The sequence below is a fragment of the Pezoporus flaviventris genome, unplaced genomic scaffold (assembly GCF_033815535.1).
Source record: "Pezoporus flaviventris isolate CSIRO_AGI_PZ_B2104156 unplaced genomic scaffold, CSIRO_AGI_Pfla_v1 ptg000002l, whole genome shotgun sequence".
In the NCBI taxonomy this organism is placed as follows: domain Eukaryota; kingdom Metazoa; phylum Chordata; class Aves; order Psittaciformes; family Psittacidae; genus Pezoporus; species Pezoporus flaviventris.
Window position 1 is genome coordinate 77,579,393 of NW_026892550.1, and position 20,275 is coordinate 77,599,667.

The 20,275-nt window shown below is 38.2% G+C and overlaps 1 protein-coding gene across 23 annotated transcripts in view; it reads right to left on the reverse strand.

The window, feature by feature from the left end:
* The window catches only part of SOX5 (SRY-box transcription factor 5), a 645,963-nt gene that overhangs the window by 91,790 nt on the left and 533,898 nt on the right, over positions 1 to 20,275 (reverse strand). For 18 of the 23 annotated variants that reach the window (XM_061444585.1, XM_061444584.1, XM_061444586.1 and 15 more), the window contains one exon: positions 10,337 to 10,460. In XM_061444585.1, coding sequence (XP_061300569.1) covers positions 10,337 to 10,460 — 124 coding nt within the window. The remainder of the gene's footprint in view (positions 1 to 10,336; positions 10,461 to 20,275) is intronic. The other 5 variants (XM_061444583.1, XM_061444597.1, XM_061444578.1 and 2 more) reach the window with 1 other exon arrangement.

Below are 20,275 nucleotides of genomic sequence, written 5' to 3' on the forward strand. Positions count from 1 at the left end.
AAGCTTTTAGTTATGAATTACCTGTATTAAAATGAAGATATTGAAAGTTTAAGTTCCACACACTGTCCTACATTCCTCTTCTCTCCACATACATGTATAAATCTCAGCCCATCTTCTCACAACCTCATGCCAATTCATAAATCCCACTATTCTGAACTTCCTAACCAGCCAGGCAGATTCTCATACTCTCAGCTGTTGTGGTAATTCCCACCCTGTAATGTTGTTTTGGTAGATGTATCAAGGAGACACTTGTGAGAGAACATGCTGAAATCCATGGCCACCTGAGTACCCCATGGCCATGTGCATGGTCACAACCACTGGCTTTCATGGTGTAGGTAATGCCTCTGGGGCTGTTTAGGAGACACCATATTAGAAAGCAACTACTACAGCAATATGTGCTAATATTTTTCAGAATTCTAAGGAAATAACTCTGTTTCATCCTAAAAACAGATTCTAGTTGCGCAGAGCTAAGCTGTCCTGTTTACCGGGCTGGCTTTTCGTTAGCTCATTCTTTAATGGGTTTTACATTTTTCTAGTGCTCCAACATACTTTTAACGAAAAAAAACAAAATTGAAAGGCATGTGTAACCCATCATGAATCTTTGCATTGTGATGCTTTGGTAATACCCTCTGTTATCTTCTGCTTATCTTAGGGGTTTAGCAAAGTTCACCCTGCCTCTGCTGCTACTCTTTCACAAGGGCTACTCATAGACAGCATACCCACATTACTACTCCTATAGTACAGACAAGGCAGAAGCCTTGTTGCAGTTGTTGAAAAAGTTAGAGGAAGGTACAACAAGCAGAGACACCATCAGGGTTAGCAGTATGCTGGGTTTGCCCTGGAACAAATGTGTAACTAAAGATCACCTCTGTCTGGATGTGCTTACTGTCCACAGGAGACAAAACACAAGAAAGCAAGGAATACACTCAAACTCCATGCCATGCCCCAGGTCACTCAACAGGACAGTGGAAGAGCCAAGATTACAGCCCACAGACAGCTCCTTGGGCAGTGCCCTTCCCAGGCCCTGTACCGGAGAGGAGGTCAAGCACGTATGTACTCACATCACATGGTGCAGGAACAACTGCCACCCCTCAAAATACTAAGAAAGGTCAGAAGTCTCCTTCGATAAAAATATACCTGCTCATTCGTTGTTGTTAAATCTAGAACATGAAGCATTTTCCTACTGTCCTTCAATTTATTGCTGTATCAGACTGAAGGTTTAGTTAGTTCTGAAGTCTAGGAAATGCAGGTCTTAACTATTTTATTACTTCTTCAGTAAATATCTTATTTTCAGACATAAAAAGTCGCTACATTTTCTTCCCAAACTCTAGGAACATCTCAGGAATGTAAGGCAAGATACACAGTTATTAGAAATAGATATTTCCCAAGCCATTAAAAGTTTGTATCACTGAAAACACCAATATATTCTCAAACAACTATATTACATTCCAATTTACAGAATTCACTATTAATCTTCTAATCCATGCAGGCAGGATTGTAGCTCCCTGCATTTTTCAGCTACCAAAAGAAACATTTTGTGCTGTCCTTTCATGTTACAAACTGTCTCTGGTTATGTCTGGGCTTTTCTTATAAACAAAGCGTCAGAAAGGTTTTGTTGTTGCTGCGTTTCTTTAGTACACTATATAGTAAAATCTGGAGCAGGTCAAAGGTTGGGATTTTTATTGAGAGAACAAGGTAGAAATTATTTCCTTAGCTGACATATTCTTCTCTAAAATATAATTATTCCCAGAGACTTGGTGACATCATTCTGAAGAACAGAAGTACTTAAGACTGACTACAGAAGGACGTGCTACAGCACCTAAAGAAGTGAAAGGGACATGTCAGCCTGGCGGAGCTGATGAGGTATATTAGAGGTGTCAGTGCACGGTGTGAGCAAAGGAGAGCACCAGTGACTCAGGAAAGAAGGAAGGCAAGGCTGAGCCCTCAATATGCCAACTCAATAAAAAATGCCAATTCTTTATTTCTCTACCCTTCTTTTGGTCCGTCTTTCACAGACATACCCAGAACCTCTTTCTTGATAATTTATGCGCTGCAACTTCTTTCAATTTCAAATCACACCTTCATCTTTGCCCAAAATAATCTTCCAAGATCTTGCTTACAAGAGGATTTTTCATGAAGTACATTCACTTTTAAACCACTCTTTCTATGAACTCTCCCTATCAGCCTCCACTGAAAACACTTTTCTGTGAAAGTAAGTCATGGTACAGAGCCAAGTGGACATCCTGTCCCAAAACACAAAATAACAACCCTGTGTTTAGGAACCTGGTTTTCAACTGACTAGCTACCAGGCTCGTGTATATTAAATGACTGTATGCTTGTGGAAATACAACAGTGGCTCTTAAACCGTTTATATGTTTTGCAAAATTTTATCAAAGGACTTCAGTAAGTTAAAAAACATTAAAACTTCTTTTTAAAAGAGAAAAGGAAACATAGGAGCTAACATTATGTGTGTTACAACATTCATCTAAACTCACAAGATGTTTTTTGTATTCCTTTTTCTGTCACTCATCTCATTTATTTCCCTTCATGGCGTAATCCCCCCTAGCGTCTTGTCTTGTCTCCTGACAGGCTGCAAGCTCTTCAGAGCAGGCACAATTGTCTTACTTGCTATATAAATCAAGTTACATGCTAATGTTAAATTATAATGTTTTGACAGGAATTTTAAGATGAACCTGATTATATGAAACAATAGAACACGCTGATATTTTTCCTGAAATTTTCTTCTTTTAAACAAAAAAGATAACAGAAGAGGCAAAGTAAGGGGTTTATTTCCTACGATTTTTTTAAACTTATTGTATCCTCAAGCCTGTCTTTCAAGGACAGCAAATGAAAAAAGTTGGAGGTCATGAAAGAAGAAGAAAAAAACAGTGCACAGACTATAAAGAGTAGAAAACAAAAACAAATTCTTAAATTATAATTTCTAAAACCAGTATGCTAAACTAAATTCCATGAAAAATACAGGAATAAACATTTCCTTACAGTAGATTCTGCTGAATGAAAAGGAATTCTACATTATTTTCCCCCCATTTTTGACAAGCTCTAGAAAAAGCCACAATAATTTTACACTCAATTTATCACTTAAGTGTATTTAAAATGAATAATCACAGCTGATGGCTGACAGGTAAGCCACTGCATCTCTTCACTCATTCATTCTCATGCTCATTACCCCTTCCCTTTCGTTTTCTTTGGTGTGATGGTGGATATGTAATAAGAGTAACGGGAGACTGTGAAAGACATAATAAGTGTTTCCTGACATCTGGCTCTAGGCTTTAGAGATTTAGATAAAGTATGAAAAAGATAACCACCACTGGCTTCCAAAACTAAATCTAAACTGGTTCCCCGATTATCTCCGAGGATAGTTCTGGACAGCATCGACCTAGAAGGGATTAGCCTATTTAGTATTTTAGAGAAACAATTCAGTCTACAGAAGGGATGGCTTTGGAGGGACCTAATAGCAATGTTCCAATTCCTATAAGGATGTGAGCAAGACAGGGCCATACTGCTCAGTGTTAAGTTGGAGGATAAAAGCCAGTGGACATGAAGTGAATCAGGACAGTATCAAGATTTTCCCCATGTGGACAGCCAGATGTTGAAACACAGTCATATTGTCTTTGTCCTCAGAGGTTTTCAAGCCCTGACTGAATAAAGCCCTGAGTAACGTAGTCTTCTTTCCTAGATGATCCTGCTCAGAGGATCAGGTTGGACTACAGACCTTCTGAAATCCCTTCCAACCAGAATAACTGTATTATTTCCAGGGTGCCTTTTATACATAGATGGACAGATAGATAGATAGACAGACAGACAGAGAGACAGACACACACACACCCTTATACACACCTGCTGAATCACAGACTCATAGAATAGCCAGGGTTGGAAAGGACTTTAAGATCATCTAAAGGACTTTAAGACCATTGGAATAGATTACAGTTATTCAAAAGCTCTGAGTACCAAGGAAAGACAATGTATTTCCAGAGAGGTTTGTACATGCTCATGAATTTAAAAATTGGGAATTTTATTTAGTTGCCCAGCTGTGCATAACAGTGCCATAACATTAGACATCTTTTATAGCCTAGAAACGGAACTGAAATGATCAGCCTGTTTTCACAAGAACCCATTATTTTGCTTATCTATTTTGGTTTTATTAGCATTATTGTGAGAAGTCACACATAGATCAGGGGCTATGAGATTTTTTCAGTTAAAAACAGTCCTTAGTTGTGTTGCTATTTTTTTGCAGTCTTGATGCCTTCCGTTGCATTTGCAGCATTACAGAAGTGACATTCTCAAGTATGCTAAAAAGCAAAGTTGTTACCAAAAATTCCTCTTTCTTGCTGTTTCTATCCACAATGCTATTACTCTTTTCTTATCCTGGGGGGAACATGAGCGTTTAGTCATATGCTCATTCTTTATCAAGTCATAAACAGTAGCCCTGAAAGATGACTAGCATCTTTATAAAGAAGCTACAGTATGTGGTCCTCACAACACATGGTTCCTATTTTTGTCATTCTGATAAAAGCATAGCAATGTCAATATTTTTTTCTTGTGATTTGGTGATTGTCAGTGACCTGTATGTCAGCTGATACAGCTGACACAGTTAAATCACAAATTAGAGCTCAGTTTCTTTAGAAGCCAGACACATGAACACCAAGCACAAGAAAAATTATAAGACAGTCCACATGATACTCCATTAAACAATGAAACATGTGACTGACTGAAAAACAGAGATACATCAGCAACTTTCCCTGAGGAAGTTTATGGTATTTAATTCCTAAACATTAATTTTATTGTACTGTATGAGGAACCAATTAACTGAGAGTTTCATTTTTATCAGGCATCAGAATTACTGTTCAGAATATAGACGAATAGTAAGTTCAGCATATTTTAATTTTACAAGGCTTGGCTTGTTCATCTCACACATTTTTGCCAATTTTAAAAGGTAATTAGATATTTCATCAATAACTCTGTGTGCATTATTTTATTTAGAAGACTTCCAGCAGTAATGAGCTGATATGTAAGACACGTACAATGTACCTATTGTATTTTCAGATTCCCCCCCCAATTGGATATGGTTGAAATAGCGATTAAAGCGCTTTCAAAAAACCTTGTGTTGATGACATCTGACTGGGAACACAATATCATTTGTTACTACAGATTATTCACATGGGAGAGGAGAAATGGGCAAAGAAAAGCAATTCTTGTTCCCAAATTTTGGCACAAATCCACAAAAATAACACAGGTATCAGCAAATAAAGGACTATGCAGAAGCTTTCCAGAGAATATGTGAATAATCTGGAAAATATATTTGGACTAAATCTCACTTCCAGAAACACAGACTTGGTAACTACTGTTATCTGAGTAAAGTAAACAAATTCAATCTCTTGCACACCTCTGTTTAGAAAACAAAGTATGTTGTTCTTCATAGAATTACAGAATAGTTATGGTTGAAAAGGATCTTAAGTTCATCTAGTTCCACCACCCCCCTGCCATGGGCAGGGACACCACACGCTAAACCATGTCACCCAATTCAACAGCTTCAATCATATTGAAAAACCTCAGGACCAAGACATCATACTACTGTAAAGCGGCTAATCAACATTTCATTTCCTTTTTAATACGTTCGTTAAATGGTTAAAGAAGAGATGGAATGCAGTTTCCAAAACGAATCTTAGCACTGTTAATTGGGGAGGACCCATCTTCTTTATGAAGTTTGGGCTATTCAGTGTCTTTTAATGGAAAACTAACTGTAAAACAGTGCTGCAACTGTAGAATAGAAGCAGCATGAGGAAGCATTCTGTGCTGGTGCATTCTGATACTTACATTGTAGAAGAAGACCACTGCTCTCAGCCTAACTCCTTCTGCCTTTTCCATAAAAAGAACCCCAGAAACAGCCCTTTTTGCTTTCACAAATCTTTCTTTCATTCCCTTTATTAACTCTTACACAGGAGAGACAACCATGCCTTAATATTCCACATACAAATCTGTACATATGTGCATTAATAAAAGGATCACACTACCTACAACTGAAGAGCAGCCTCCTCTGAGGTGGAACTAGGCAGTTTTTTAAGGGCACAATAGAAAATTTCTTCTCTTCTTCACTTACACTGTTTTTTATACTTTCAAAGCACTTCACAAATATTAATTAGTTCTAAATAAATTCTAATTATTTCTAAGAGTGGCCCTAGCGATCTGTATCATCTGGTGTGAAATCTTACTTCAGTGAAGTCAACAGCAACAGCTCCTCAGACCTCAACAGAACTGACATTTCACTTGCTATTGCTAAAATGCTGAGAGTCATGTATATTATCTTGCAAGTACCACAAGAGGAGCTGAACTAGTAATAGTAGTAGCAAATGACAGGATTAAGGAATGCTGCTGAGAATAAAAGAAGGAGGGTTAAATGACCTGAGCCAATTTGCATAGGCTAAATGTGGGAGAAGCTTTGCCACAGTTTGGGAAATGCAGTATCAGGCTCTGGCTGGTTTCAACGTCAGCTGAAACAGAAGGCACTCACCTGCTGCTAAAACCAATTCATATACCTGGGATACTGGGCTCAACTCCTAGCACCTACTCATGCCAGAGGTCACCAACTTAATTAACACTCCATTCCAAAACATCAACTCCTTATAAAGAGATTTGCATTATACAGCTATAAAAATATTACATATTATATATATAATAAAACACATATAAAGAGACTTGCACAAAAATCAAAATACTTAAATCCCAAATAGCACTTAGTGAATGGATAATGAGGTATGTAGCAAATAAGTAGGTAATCAGTATTCTTCTTGCTAATTGTGGACAATATAGTCCATGACATATTGCCAACTTACTTTTCTCATGTGAAAAATACACTCTGGTTGCAAATAATAGTATTAAATATTTTACACACCATGCAATTATATCTAGGTGTGGGGTTAAAAATCAATCACAGATTATGAATCTTTTTCTCAAATAGATATGTAATCCTAATAGAAGTTCCTCCCTCTTTCTCTGCCAACTTTACCACCACACAATATGCCATAGAGAAAAGAGGGGAAGTGTCAACTTGTGTAAATTGTCCCTTATGTAATGCAAACCATCTGTTTTAAAAAAACAAAACAAAATGAAAAAACAAGCCACTCCCAAGCATGATCCGCTATGAAGAAAAAGAAAGAAAAAGAAATTTACTTCATCAAATCGGAAGCCAGAGACCATGACCTGGCATGTTAACTACGGAGAAAATATTTACCTCTGCCCTCCCTGTATTTACCTGATTTTGAAAATTTTTTGAGAAGTGTCAGTGGATAATTTCCTCTGCACATATTAGAAACTGATACCGCTGTATTCTTTTGAGCATTTCAGGTGCTTAGAATGTTTCCAATCAAGTCGGAATCCAAACAGAGAAACCTCCTTGTTTTTAGTAACAGACAGAATAGCTCTCACCACAGCGATGCCATCAATGGGGCAGAAGGTCCCTGAGTCCCCAGCCACTCAAACCTGGCAAAGTGAGGGGAGATAAAGTATCCGTATACTCTTTCCCTGTTCTTCTACTCTTCTTTAGGTGTCATGACAGGAATCTAAACGGACCCCTGCTATGAACTGTTATGATTATTTTTGTGTTATCTTCATTCAAATCCTCATAAAAGGAAGTATGTGTAGAGAAAGCAGTACTCTTCCTTTCCACAGTCTCTCTCTGGATTAAGTCATTAGTCCACTAGAAGCATTGGCTGAGGAACCCTAGCACATACACTCTCTGAAACCACTAGGAGATATACATTTGATCCTCTGTTGCTCTAACGCAGACAGGTGAATCAGAAAGCACTGAATAAGATTGGTTTCATTATCTAAGCTGAATGAAAGAAAAACAGCAGTATAACCAGGTACTCATCATTTAACTCATCATTTTTTCTCTTTCACTGACCTCATGACTTGATCACACATTCCCTTCCAGCTGCAGCTGTGCTGGCTGAAGAGGCCACCATCTCCAACCACAGCCTGTTGCCAAAAGTTACCACTGTGACCAAGCTGCTTATTTAATCACTTCCCAACATGTTTCCATTAAAATGAGCCAGTTCAGTTTAAGCAATTTTAACAGAAAGTCTTTTCTATCCCAGCCTGGGCAGAAGCAAGTTAGGGAGAGCTTAATCAAGAATCTCGGCCACCATGTCAGAAGCTAGAGGCAAAGTCATGAGCAACTGAACAGTTCTCTCTACAGCTACTTGGCATGCAGACAGAAGGTGGCAAGTAACCCAGTCATCAGGTGTGACCAACAGCGCAAATGACGAGGGATCTAGTTACCTATTGCAGTGCTATGCTGGTAGCCATTTAAGCTCAGTTCAAGCAAGCATAGAAAGTTTACCATACAAACATTTGCTAAATACCCCTGAGGCTTAGATCCTAGTGCTTTTGTCACTCTTCAGTGAAGCCTTAGTCTCCTAAATCACTCAGGTGCTTTAGAAAATTTTATCCAGAGCTCTAGTTTACAGTCTACCACATCTTTGCCAAGCGGACTGACACACAGAAGCGCAAGCAGAAAACTGGGAGAAATATGTTTTAATGGCCTGTCAAAAACATTACTTGATGTTATAGATTTAGGGCAGCTATGTCTTTCATTGCTACAAGCTTTCTAGGTGTAGCTAAATCTGTATATGCTTTTTTGTTTATACTAAACTGTGAGTGAAAAGAAAAAATCCTTTGGACTACTTATCACTTTTCCTCAGCTTCTCAGTTAAATTCAGTCAAACATGCCAGGGAATCACCAAACACAGAGCTGTCTTTTTCCCCCGGCTTCTGCTCAGCCCTAGACCTTTTCATGCTGTTGATTCCAAGCCTTACTGCCAGGAGCAGCCGCAACTTTACTCTCTTTCATTTTCAAGGTTACACGAACACGCAAGGTCATATATACTTCATGGATGAGAGGAACTACAGGACTGTCTTACGGTTAATGTACAAGCAGCAAAAAGAAGGGAAAAAACCAACCTCAACTCTTTCTGTACAAACCAGACTTCAGTAACATGGAACTAATTTCATCTGCCGGATACATCAAACAGGGTGCTTTCCTGACCTTTTCCAGGCCTACAGTTATGGTAGCATTCATATTCAGTGTGGCTTTCAGTTAAACATTCTGTAATGTGAATCGTTACTTCTCCCATTTGAAGGAGACTGAGTGTGAAATCACTGGAAGAACTGAATGAGCCTATGCTTTGGCACTGCAGCTGCTGAGGGATGTTAGGTGTTTTGAAGACTAATTTTCAGCAGTGGTGCCAGCCTATAAAATATTAGGAAAAGGGATCAGTGGCCAAAGAAACTCAAGTTTGCATTCAAGTACTGTATCTACAACGTTACAAAAACTGAAGAAATCTGAAATTGTGGGTTAAGCCAGTTTAACTAAAGGAATCTTCGTGTTCTAATTTTATGAAACTGCTGCAGCAGCAAGTGCTCAGTACCTCAAGAAACCTGATGAATTCATGAGTTAGTCAACAGTACAGATGGATACACTGACATGGACATAATAAAGCTAAACATCCACGCCAGAGACAGAGAAGAGTAGAATAAGTGACTCCTAAATAACTCAGTTCAAAACTGATGTCAGAAGACTTATACAAGCACAAATGCAAGAAAACAAGGCTATGGAATTCATGCTCTTAGTGAAATCTATTCATGGAAATAGAGTTCCCTGTTTATTCCTTAACTTGTATTTATTATCATCCTGATGACAGCAACATTAAATACTATATAAGGCTTAAATAAAATTAAAAAAAATCTGGGCAAGGTGGAGAACAATACAAATCTTTCAAAGATTAAAAAAGTAGATGCTATATTTTTTAGTGTTAGGCTCTCATAAATATAGTTTGTGTTAGTCCATCATACTGAAAGGCATATGCTATCTTTGATCTCTGTGCAGAACCCCCGTTGAGATTAATGTGAGTTTTGTGTGAAGAAAGAGACAAGAATAGGCCCTCAGTTCACAAATAGTAAGCAGGCTGCTTCAGGAAAAAACATGCTTTTTCTTACAACAGTGTTGAAATTTATTGGGAAGTTTCAAATAGCTTACATACATAGATGTATGTATGCATGTGTGGTCATGAGCATGTTCACTTGTCAAAAAGATCTGTCAGAAAGAAGGTGCACAAATCTACTTGTTGTGTGAGATGTTCTGAGATTACTTTGAAACACAAACTTTATCTCTGACAACATTTTCTCATACAATAATGACTAATCCTCTATTTTACAGTTATCTCTGCAAGTTCATTGGGCTAGAGGTTATATCTTTAAACAGATGGGCATGAAATTGTACCCTATACCCACTTCCAGCTAAAAAATCTACAGGACTTACTGCATCCCGCTTTGTAGCTGAAACCAGGAGGAAGAAGAAATCCTTGCTGTGCAGCTGCTGCTAGGGTTCGTTGGTCTGGAGGGAATACGGGAATCATTAATGGAGGCAGCTGACCCTGGACCTGCTGAACAGGAGAGGGAAAATCAAACACAGAATTTTTTTCTGGGGGAAAATGTCTGCTTAAATGATTTCTCTTACTTCCGGGCTGAGAGCTTAGGTTTGAATACGCTCCTCCATAATGGGGTGTTCCAGTAGCATCAACTTTTCAAACTCATTCTAAATACCAAAGCACTTCATATGAATTACATTAGCCCAAAATAGATCAAAATATGCCACTAATGCATATCCCAATTAATGATTTCCCCTGTGATTCCATAATGCCTCACTTCTTTTTGACTGCAGGGTGGCTTTTTTCTTGCACTGTGTAACAGTATCTCTGTCTCAGACAGTACCTTTCACCCTGACTGAGCCCGAACACAAAGATCCACACACTCAGAAGTACAAATAAGTATGTGCATAAGTACATTCGGTACTATTTTTCTGCCCATATGCATGCATGCACTTGTACATGTGAAAAGAGAAGTCTCTGAGATGGTAAGAAAAATGCTGAGACACTTTATTCACAAGTAAAACACAGCTATGTCTGAAGTGTTAGCTGTTCAACTTTGCACAGCAACTGTACACAACCATTCAAGTCAGGAAATGGAAAATATTATATTGTAAGTGGATACTACAGGGGACTTAAGACATGCAGAAATTAGTCATCAAAACTGGAAGTTGGCCATGGCAAAATGTCTAATACTGTTGCTTTTACCCAGTTCTGTTGGCGTTTTAATTGCTAGCAATGGACATCGACTTTGCATTTCACGCAGATGAGAAAAAAAAAGTTGGCAAGATTAAAATGTTAAATGGGTAGTTTTAATTAAAAAAAAACAACACTGTACTGACCATATCAATCAGTGAAGGGAGACTGACTCAGTTTCTGAGAGGTCATCTAGATTTTTAATGGCACTGTAACACTGAGGCATCAGGGGTAGTGTTATCAAAGACTAAAATTCAGTTTGTGCTCTGTAGCTTTGAGGAACGTGAAGAATTAGGGTATTGATAGACAACCTTTTTTTTTGCCAGAGGTGTAAGAAGGTATTGCTCCCTTTATTATTGCCCGCATTGCAGAATTGGCAAAGGAGAACCTGTGCCACCTCCTTGGCTGCCACAGTTCAGAACACAGCATCTTTAATCTCCTGAAGATCCAGCAGATGTCTTGATTCACCCAACGCTGTTACAGAGCAGAAGGGTGATAAAAAATTTGTGCTGGTAACCTCTTAACTTATGCCAGGACCTGTCAACACCTGTGTGAATGCTGACTGCAGCCCTGTTGCTGGAAATTCTTACAGTGGAAAATTAAGACTGGGACTGAAGCTAGAGTAGATGTAGCTCCATTCACTGAAATAAGTTGATCCATTTGTTTTTACTTCAGTATTCTCCTTTCTATTCTGACCCTGTTAACAAGAAGACATACGTACTTTTAATTGACTCGCTGGAGAAATAAGAACATGTAAAATTTGATCTGTTCTCTACCCCTACTCTTTCACCCTAGAACAGCCCAATGTTTGTTTTTTCTTCATGTGTGTGTTGTGGGGCTTTTTTTTGGTTGGTTTTTTTTTTTGTTTGTTTGTTTGTTGGGCTTTTTTTTTTGTTTAGGTTTTTTTTTTTAAAAGACAAAGACAAAGTAACTGTATTCTTTTAGAACAAAAATGAACAGCCGTGTGGAATTTTTGCATAGTACTCTTCTTCGGCAAAAAGCCACAGAACTTTTTTTTTTAAATGGTTTCCAAGGATGAAAGTGACTTTGCCAAGCAAAGAAGCTTCAAAACAGGACTCAAAAACACTAATAGAAAGACAGATGGTTCTACTAAGAGCTTTGCTGCCAAAAAAAATGTTAAAAAAAAAAAAGTGAAAAAAATGGAGTGATGTTATTGAAGCTGACTGCAAAGTTCTCTGATGACTGCAAATACTCTTGTCCCACTGCAAGTGTTAACTCTGCCTCCAGGGCTAATATAACTAAAGCACCACACACACACAAATTGTCATTGCCAAGCCCACAATGTAGCACAAGTCTGCACTTGATTCCAAGTGACTGCCAAATACATGAGCAAAACACCACACTGAAAAATTCCCATTTAGGAAAACATTTACCAGGAAAATGCCCTTTCTTCTTAACTCTGACTGCTGCATTTCATTTTTTCAAATCATTGCCTCTCTTTATTGCTCCAAGGGGCCTTATACCCACTAATTTCAAATGACACAACCCCGGTCACGTTAAAGAGGTAAGAACTATAGAGTGATGAGGATGGTTTGCATGGATACAGAAATAACGCAGTCAAAACAATGCGATTTTCATTCCAGGATGGAATGTATGTAGCACCAGTCAAACAGCTACACTTCGTTTTCTCCCAAATACAAATAAGTGCAAACATTAGTTTATTTTAATCCGATAACCTGACACAATACGATACAAATTATGGACTCTTCATTTTTATGGCTTATTTAACTACTGTATCTTAACTCTCATTATGTTTATTATTATTACCTAGAATTGCTAGGATACAACTGTTTCAAGTGGCACAGAATGCAGGCCCTCTTTCTGAGTTTTACACGAAGGGTTTTTTCCTCTTTTTTTTCCTTTATTTTTTTAATCTATTACTATGTAAGTTACACCTCTCACAAATGTTTTATGCTATATAATTTGCATACCTTCCAATGTTTTCTTGACAGTAACTTCTTGATACTGAATTCCTAATTTGATCATAATGGACTGCAATTCAGAGCTACTTTTTCAGATCCTCCAATTTGTTGTGCTAATGGACATAGATGTGTCCATAGAAAGAAATGCACCTTTAACAATCTAAAAATGTATATAGCTGTCAAGATTCTCCACTTGCCAGTCTCTCTGCATGAGTACCCCCTTTTAGCTGTAATTTCCTAAAGGTGAAAATTGTAGCTTAAATCCTCACAGAATTCCCAATGGAATTAATGAGCTACAGTTTCACCTTGCAACTTCTTACCCACTTTATAATGTTAGTCTGGATGATACAGATACAATCTTCCAAGGGCCTGTTTTTTCACTACACATACTATTGCCACGATGTCAACAGACCACACGGTTCCTTCAACTTTCTTTTAATTTGAATGTTGGCACCACATACAGGTTAACCAGAAGTATTCTTGCACTGTATGACAAACTGCAGCAGCATGGTATGCAAAAAAAGGCATACAACATACATAAACCAGCAAAGAAACAAAGTGAATGTCATGAGAGCCATAATATTCTATACAATCAATTCACTAGGTAAGGAATTCATACTTCCATTCACATATCTCTGAAAAGTAATGTGGGGTAAGAGGGAAGCCTTTGCTGCAAAGACATAAAGCCTTAGCATTTAGTTTATGAGAAACAACTCCCCTTAAGGAAGCAGATACACAAGAGTTCAAACAGTCCAAGAAAGTAAAGGTTCCCTAATACATAATGAGGACAGTAAGTCGCCTTCTGTAATGGAAGAAATTGCAACAAAATTTAACCTAGAGTCCAAACCAAAATCTGGGACCCTTTATACTTGGCACTGAAAATCCATAAAGGAGATTAGCCTTAAAGAACTTATCAAGATAAAAAACCAATATGAGTACATGACAAACAACTAATCTACTGTCCAAGTGGGAAACTGAGGCATCCAGAGTTGCCCATAAAGATTTTCAATTTTGGGAAGTGCCTCACTGTATCTTTACTTTTTTCAGTGCCTTTGAAAAATCTGCCCCTAGAGGACTTATCAAAAGAAAATTTGTTAGTAAATTTGGAACTGATTCAAGTTGTTAAAGCCTGGGCCAGCATCTTCACAAATCTGTGCATGTCCTTTATGACTTAACCATAACAAATCCAACTGCACAAAGATGTGCATTCAGTGTAGTCACAGCTAGATTCCCAGCTTCATTATAATTGTAGTACATCCGCCTAAATTCTGGTCTCCTACCTACTTTTAGGAACATACTATGGTTTCCACAGCTACCTAAGCACTAGCAGTATGTTTTTTGCAGTTACCCCTACTGTTTGCTACTAGCTCCTGCTATGACATATAAATTTAGATTGCAAACACTTCACAACTACAGTTCTACTCTTATTTTCCGTGAAATGTCACGTGAGCTTTTGGTCACTGTATTAACAAAGACAAAATAGTTTAAGGTTGCAGAGTTAGGAACTGCCAGAATCAGGGTAACATATGTGACCTTATTTTGGTCCTTTATGCCCATGCATCCTGACAGAGTCTTCAATTAAAAGTTCACAATTCTTGCTTAAGCTAGCAGGCTTATAGTATTTCTCAAGTAACATAAACCCATGCTTTCAACAAATCTAAGCCCCTAATATAGCAGCTGCTACCAGTTTTATTTATTTTCTCTTTATACCCTTCCACCAATTTAATTTCTGTAGTTGCTCATTACATGTTTACTAGCATAAACTTTTACGTAAGTTTTCCTCTCTCCAAGGTAAGTATCTAAATGCATTTCCCAGTATCCATATATATACCACTTTCCACTGAGGGGTGAATACTGCTCTTCCACCCACCTCTAGTTCTTCAGAAGCAATTCTATCCCTTTCAGTGAGACTGGTGACAGAGTAACAAATTACTCAGTGTGAATAAGAATGGCTGCTAAAAGCAACACTCTCTTCTCTGCAAACTGACAAAACCCCGAGCAGTACTTTACTCTTGAACTCTTTAGAAGATGCCCTTCAAGAGCTGTATGCGCATCCTTGCTGAAATGATCTCTTACATGGCTTCTTCATGTAGAAGTGTGGCTAATTTTTATTTTGAGTTATTCTCAGCTGCCTCAAAGAAATTCAGATTTCACAATCCGAGAACAGTGGATGCACACAAACGATTCGATCAATTTCAAACTGTTGTATGAATATCTCCTTGCCTGCAACTTGTTTATAAGTTAAGCATCTCTTCTACTGCATATGAAAGACTGTAATGTACATTAAACATGCAATAACATAAATCTGTCCCTCAAAAATGACATGTTTAATTGCATCAGACCCCCTTCCTCCAGAAACATTTGGCTCATGGTGGCACACACAATGCTGAAGGACTGGATTCTTTAATTAGAATATGTGTTGGCCATCTCTTTCTCTCTCCCTCATTCCCCCCCCCCCCCATCTATCTTAAGGGAAATAAAAATATATGTCCTCATATAACTACAATCTGCTATTTTCCCTTACAGTGACGTTTAAAATAAGAAAATGTTGCTCTCATTTTCTTCCCTACATCAGTTCCCTAAACTGACATAAGTGGGTCCTAAATCTATATGCAAGGGAGCCCCGCCTATTTCAGTAATGCAATGATCACTCTCCTCCTGAATCTGAGGTAGTTTTTAATGGGGTGCTGAGTGAGCGCTTAAGACACAAAAGAGAAGGTGGATGCCAAGAAGCAGAGAGGAAGACACGGATGAGACAGACAGCAGACCCATTCCACCCTATGCTCTGACCGAACTTTGCTTTTATTACTGAGAAATGCACTCCCTTGCCAGACATACTGGTATATGGGATCCTGGCAAAGTATTTTGTGAATGCTTTTTCTTCCTCATCTCTACCTGAAGATTCTTCTGGAGTGGATGATTTTGGCCCCAAATATTATTTTTCCCTTTGCTGCACTGGAGGCTTATACAATTCATACCAGTACTTACCAAAATTTATCCTGTCTGAACACTTCAGCTCATGCAATAGTAGTGTTTGTAAACAGGATACCAATTGTAGAAAACATGCTCTATAGCGGCAATCTTTTAAGAAAATAAAAAAGGCTATTTAGGGAGACACCCTCATCCCCTACCCTCCCCATTACAATTCCACTAGCGTCAGAGAGCTCAACTCGGAGTGACAATCTGAAAAAAAAAAATGATGGAATATGGAGATAACCCTTAACAGGTAATAGCTGGCATGTATGCCACTTGGCTTACGGAAAACACAAGAAAAAAACTTTCAGGGAAATTGAAATGCACCTCAGGGAATTACATAAACATTTTTCATAAAAAAAAAAAAAAGCAAGGCTTTTCAGGCTGGAAATTTTCTTTCTTTGCTCAGTCCTTCAAGAGTATTCAGGAGTCATACCAGCACTGATCTCAAATTCATCTCATCATGAAGTTTGGAACCAAACACAACACAAAGAATAGAATGGAATGGAATAGAATAGAATAGAATAATTAGGGTTGGAAAGGACCTCAAGATCATCTAGTTCCAACACCCCTGCCATGGTCAGGGACACCTTACGCTAAATCATATCACCCAAGGCCTCCTCCAACCTGGCCTTGAACACTGCCAGGGATGGAGCATTCACAACCTCCCTGGGCAACCTATTCCAGTGCCTCACCACCCTAACAGGAAAGAATTTCCTTCTTATATCCAATCTAAACTTCCCCTGTTTAAGTTTTAACCCGTTACCCCTTGTCCTATCACTACAGTCTCTAATGAAGAGTCCCTCTCCAGCATGCTTAGCCTTTTTAACTAAAGTGCAGAGAAGTGCCTTGAACTGCCAAATAATACAGACACTAGCTGTTTCCACGTTGACAACTTGCTTACAAAGGCTCCCCTCCTCCATTTTATACTACAGAAGATAATGCACTGGTGAGAGACACCTCCAGCAGCGCTTTGAAGGAACGACATAACCCAAAAGGACCTTTTGCATTAAGGAACACCTCTCCAGTACTTCTAAAGGTAAAAAAAAACCCAAAACAGTATTACTTATCCATTTATGAACTAAAATAAAGAACTTTAAAACACTTATATTTTATATGACATAGAAAAAGCATACAGAGGAGGGAAAAGCAGTAAGATTACTTTTTCCTATTTGGGATGATGTGTAACAAGACGCATTCAGGCTTGTGCCACTTAGCTTTTAAGTTACCTACAGGGCAATTTTGCCACAAAGGCATTTGAACAAATAGCCGAACTGGAAAGCAAGAGACAGCCTGAAATAAAAAGCACATAAACTGGAATTCATTCCAATATGCAGCTGGTTTAAGTCAAAAGCATTAGACTTCATGCAGGAATGGCAGTTCCAGACTACACAACACCCCAGTGTGTGGAGTCCTCTGGCAAAACCAGGACTTTCAAAGCAAGCTACTGTAATTCAGGTAAGAGCTACACTGGAATGCTGAAGTGCACTCTCAAAAGAGCCTTTTCTAATCCAAGCCTAAGAGCAACACTCAAAATAATTTGTCCTTTCCTTTTTATAGAAGAAAAAGATCTGCTGTTTCGTTGATTGAGCCATTTGTTTTATGAAGAGGATAAAGCTAGCAGAGGCCACAAAATTGACATCTGAGGTATGCTGACCAGTGTTGGGCCAAACTGACTTATTTCACCTTACTTAACATTCACACAAATACTATGATTCTATATACTAAGTTGTCTCTGAAAATTTTATTATTAATCAATGGGTAGACTATAAGAACAAGCAGGAATGGGAAGCAAGGCTCAACACTAGTGTGAGATGTAGGAAGGCAGGGAATCATCCTAAAAAAGTGACTTCAAGAACTGTGAATGCTCCAAGTCAACAGACTGATGTAAGGAAATAAATTGTAGTATTACATGTCACCACAGGCAGCAAGTCTGGCTCTTTTCTGACTGATGAATTCTGTGATCTGGGAGAAAGGCTCCACCTTCCTCTCTTCAGCCCCTTTGAGGTGCCTTTGGGCTCACCCGGGCACTTACATACTCTTGTGCATGTTTTCATGCAAGGATGCAAACAGGATTATCAAATGCTTGGCTACAAACCTGCCCAAGATGGTTTTCAGGTTGAGAATGCAGCTTAGGTGAAGAAACATACTTATTTTGATTGTGGTTCCTCTGCCTATGTAGACTCAATTGATGCAGCTTTTGGGATACGAATCTACTCACGAAGGATTTCTTTGGTGCATTTGCCCCAAAAGATCAAGAAATGGGTGGCAAAAGCAAGGCTGACACCATTATACTTAAGCAAGGCTGACTGGTATTTTTTATCATATACAGAGGTATCTGTGTTAAGGCAAGCAGCTACAACTCCCCCTTTACTCACTGTTGATTTTTCTATAACTTATTCAAACACTAGTAACTATAATCACTTTGATATATAAATTGCAGTAAAATTTATCCTCTCTACTGTTACAAAAAGAGAAGTTTTTAACCTCTGAAACGAGGAGAACAGTTCCAATATGGAAACAATTGCATTTAAGATGGTATATAAAGAAAGTGGCATGAGCGCATTTTAGACACAATGGTAAAGTCTAAATTCATTAATAGAGCAATATCTAAGGCCTAAACTACTAATATGGACTGTCTTCTTTAAGAGACCTTTTATTTTACTAAGGACTCCAAGGCACTCCTGGAGAAAAACTCTGCATCAAGTGTAGTACACCTTCATTGTTCAAATCCTGCTTGATGAAATGAGGGACCATAAAGTAAGAGAAGACGAAATATGAAGGAAGAGGGTATACTGTGGTACTTCAGTGGAAAGTAAAACGATTGCAAAGCAAGCCCATCTCTCATCCTGGTCTTCCTTCATCCCCACCATGGTAGGCATAGTAGGTACCAGTAAGGGAAAGTGACAGCTCCCTAAAGCTTTCCTCCATCCTTGAAGCGATACCACCCACTCTAACACTTGCATTGCAGTATCATCGCAATCTGGCCTTCTATTTCAACTCTTCCACCGCCACTCACTATGAGCCACCCATGACACGTTGCTTGTAACGATTCTGTACATAATTACAGTAAAATATTTAAGTCTCATCAACTAATATGAAACCATTCTTTCATAACCCTTGACATGGAAATCTTGTTTACTAAAATTAGTTGACACAGAAGTCAAGGAGATCTTCAGAATTTTGCCTTATAATAACTATTTCTTGGTTTGGTTTGGTTTTTTTTTTGGTGCAAATTCCTTTAATGCGATTTAAGGTAATATTACTATATGCAGAGGAAGGGGTATTCTTTCGAACAAAACCCTAAGGTTTCGAGATGGATTTTTCACTCTGTATCTCTTTGACAAATGGAGTATCATTAATTAAAACAAACACAACAATTTTAATGTGTAGGCGGTGGGCAAGAAACAGGGGTTATTTAATATCATGTAGTGGGAAGAAATTAAAAACCCATTCGGCTGTTGAACAGTGCAATGCTATAAAAAAAATGAAAGTCTTATCAAAGTAATCCACTTAAAAATATACTATGTATAGGAATCTCTCTCAGAAGAGAGAGAAAAGACAGACATACAGGAGTCAGAAAAATATCACAGTAAAAGTCTGTACCTCCTCTTGCTTTCTTTAAATTGAAATTTGGAAGGATACAATTAATAAAACTATAAACAATCTAATATAGAGAAAGAAACATTTTTCACAGTGTGATCATTGTAGACTTTGGCAGAATTGGGTCTGCTCAGAAAATCTTAGACTTAAATCCACCAATTAGACTCTCTGAATGCCTTCTCTTTCTCCCAATTTTACTATTATCACACCAGATACATGTTTAGTATAAGTCTTGTCTCCAGTGACATCAGTTTCAGAGCACTAGTTGTTACAACAATTCAACGCAACTCTTTCCTGAAGACAGTATTATTATTATTATTTTCTACTGAGTTTTATTGCTTTCTACATTATCTTAAAAACCTCTGCACTTAAACATGACGGACAAATGTCCAGGAAAACTAAGACCAAATGTTAGTAGAAACCTCTGTGGAAAACACATTTCTAATACTGGATAGCCTCTAATTACTGCCCAGGGAAATGCACAATAAAGACCTCTTTTCAATCTTTCAGCTGTTCAGACTTGTTTCTGACTGTCCCTTTTCCAGTGGAATTGTTCCTCAATGAAGCTCAGTTTTACCATCACAAGTTCAGTTTTAAAAGTGAAATGGATTCAAGTTG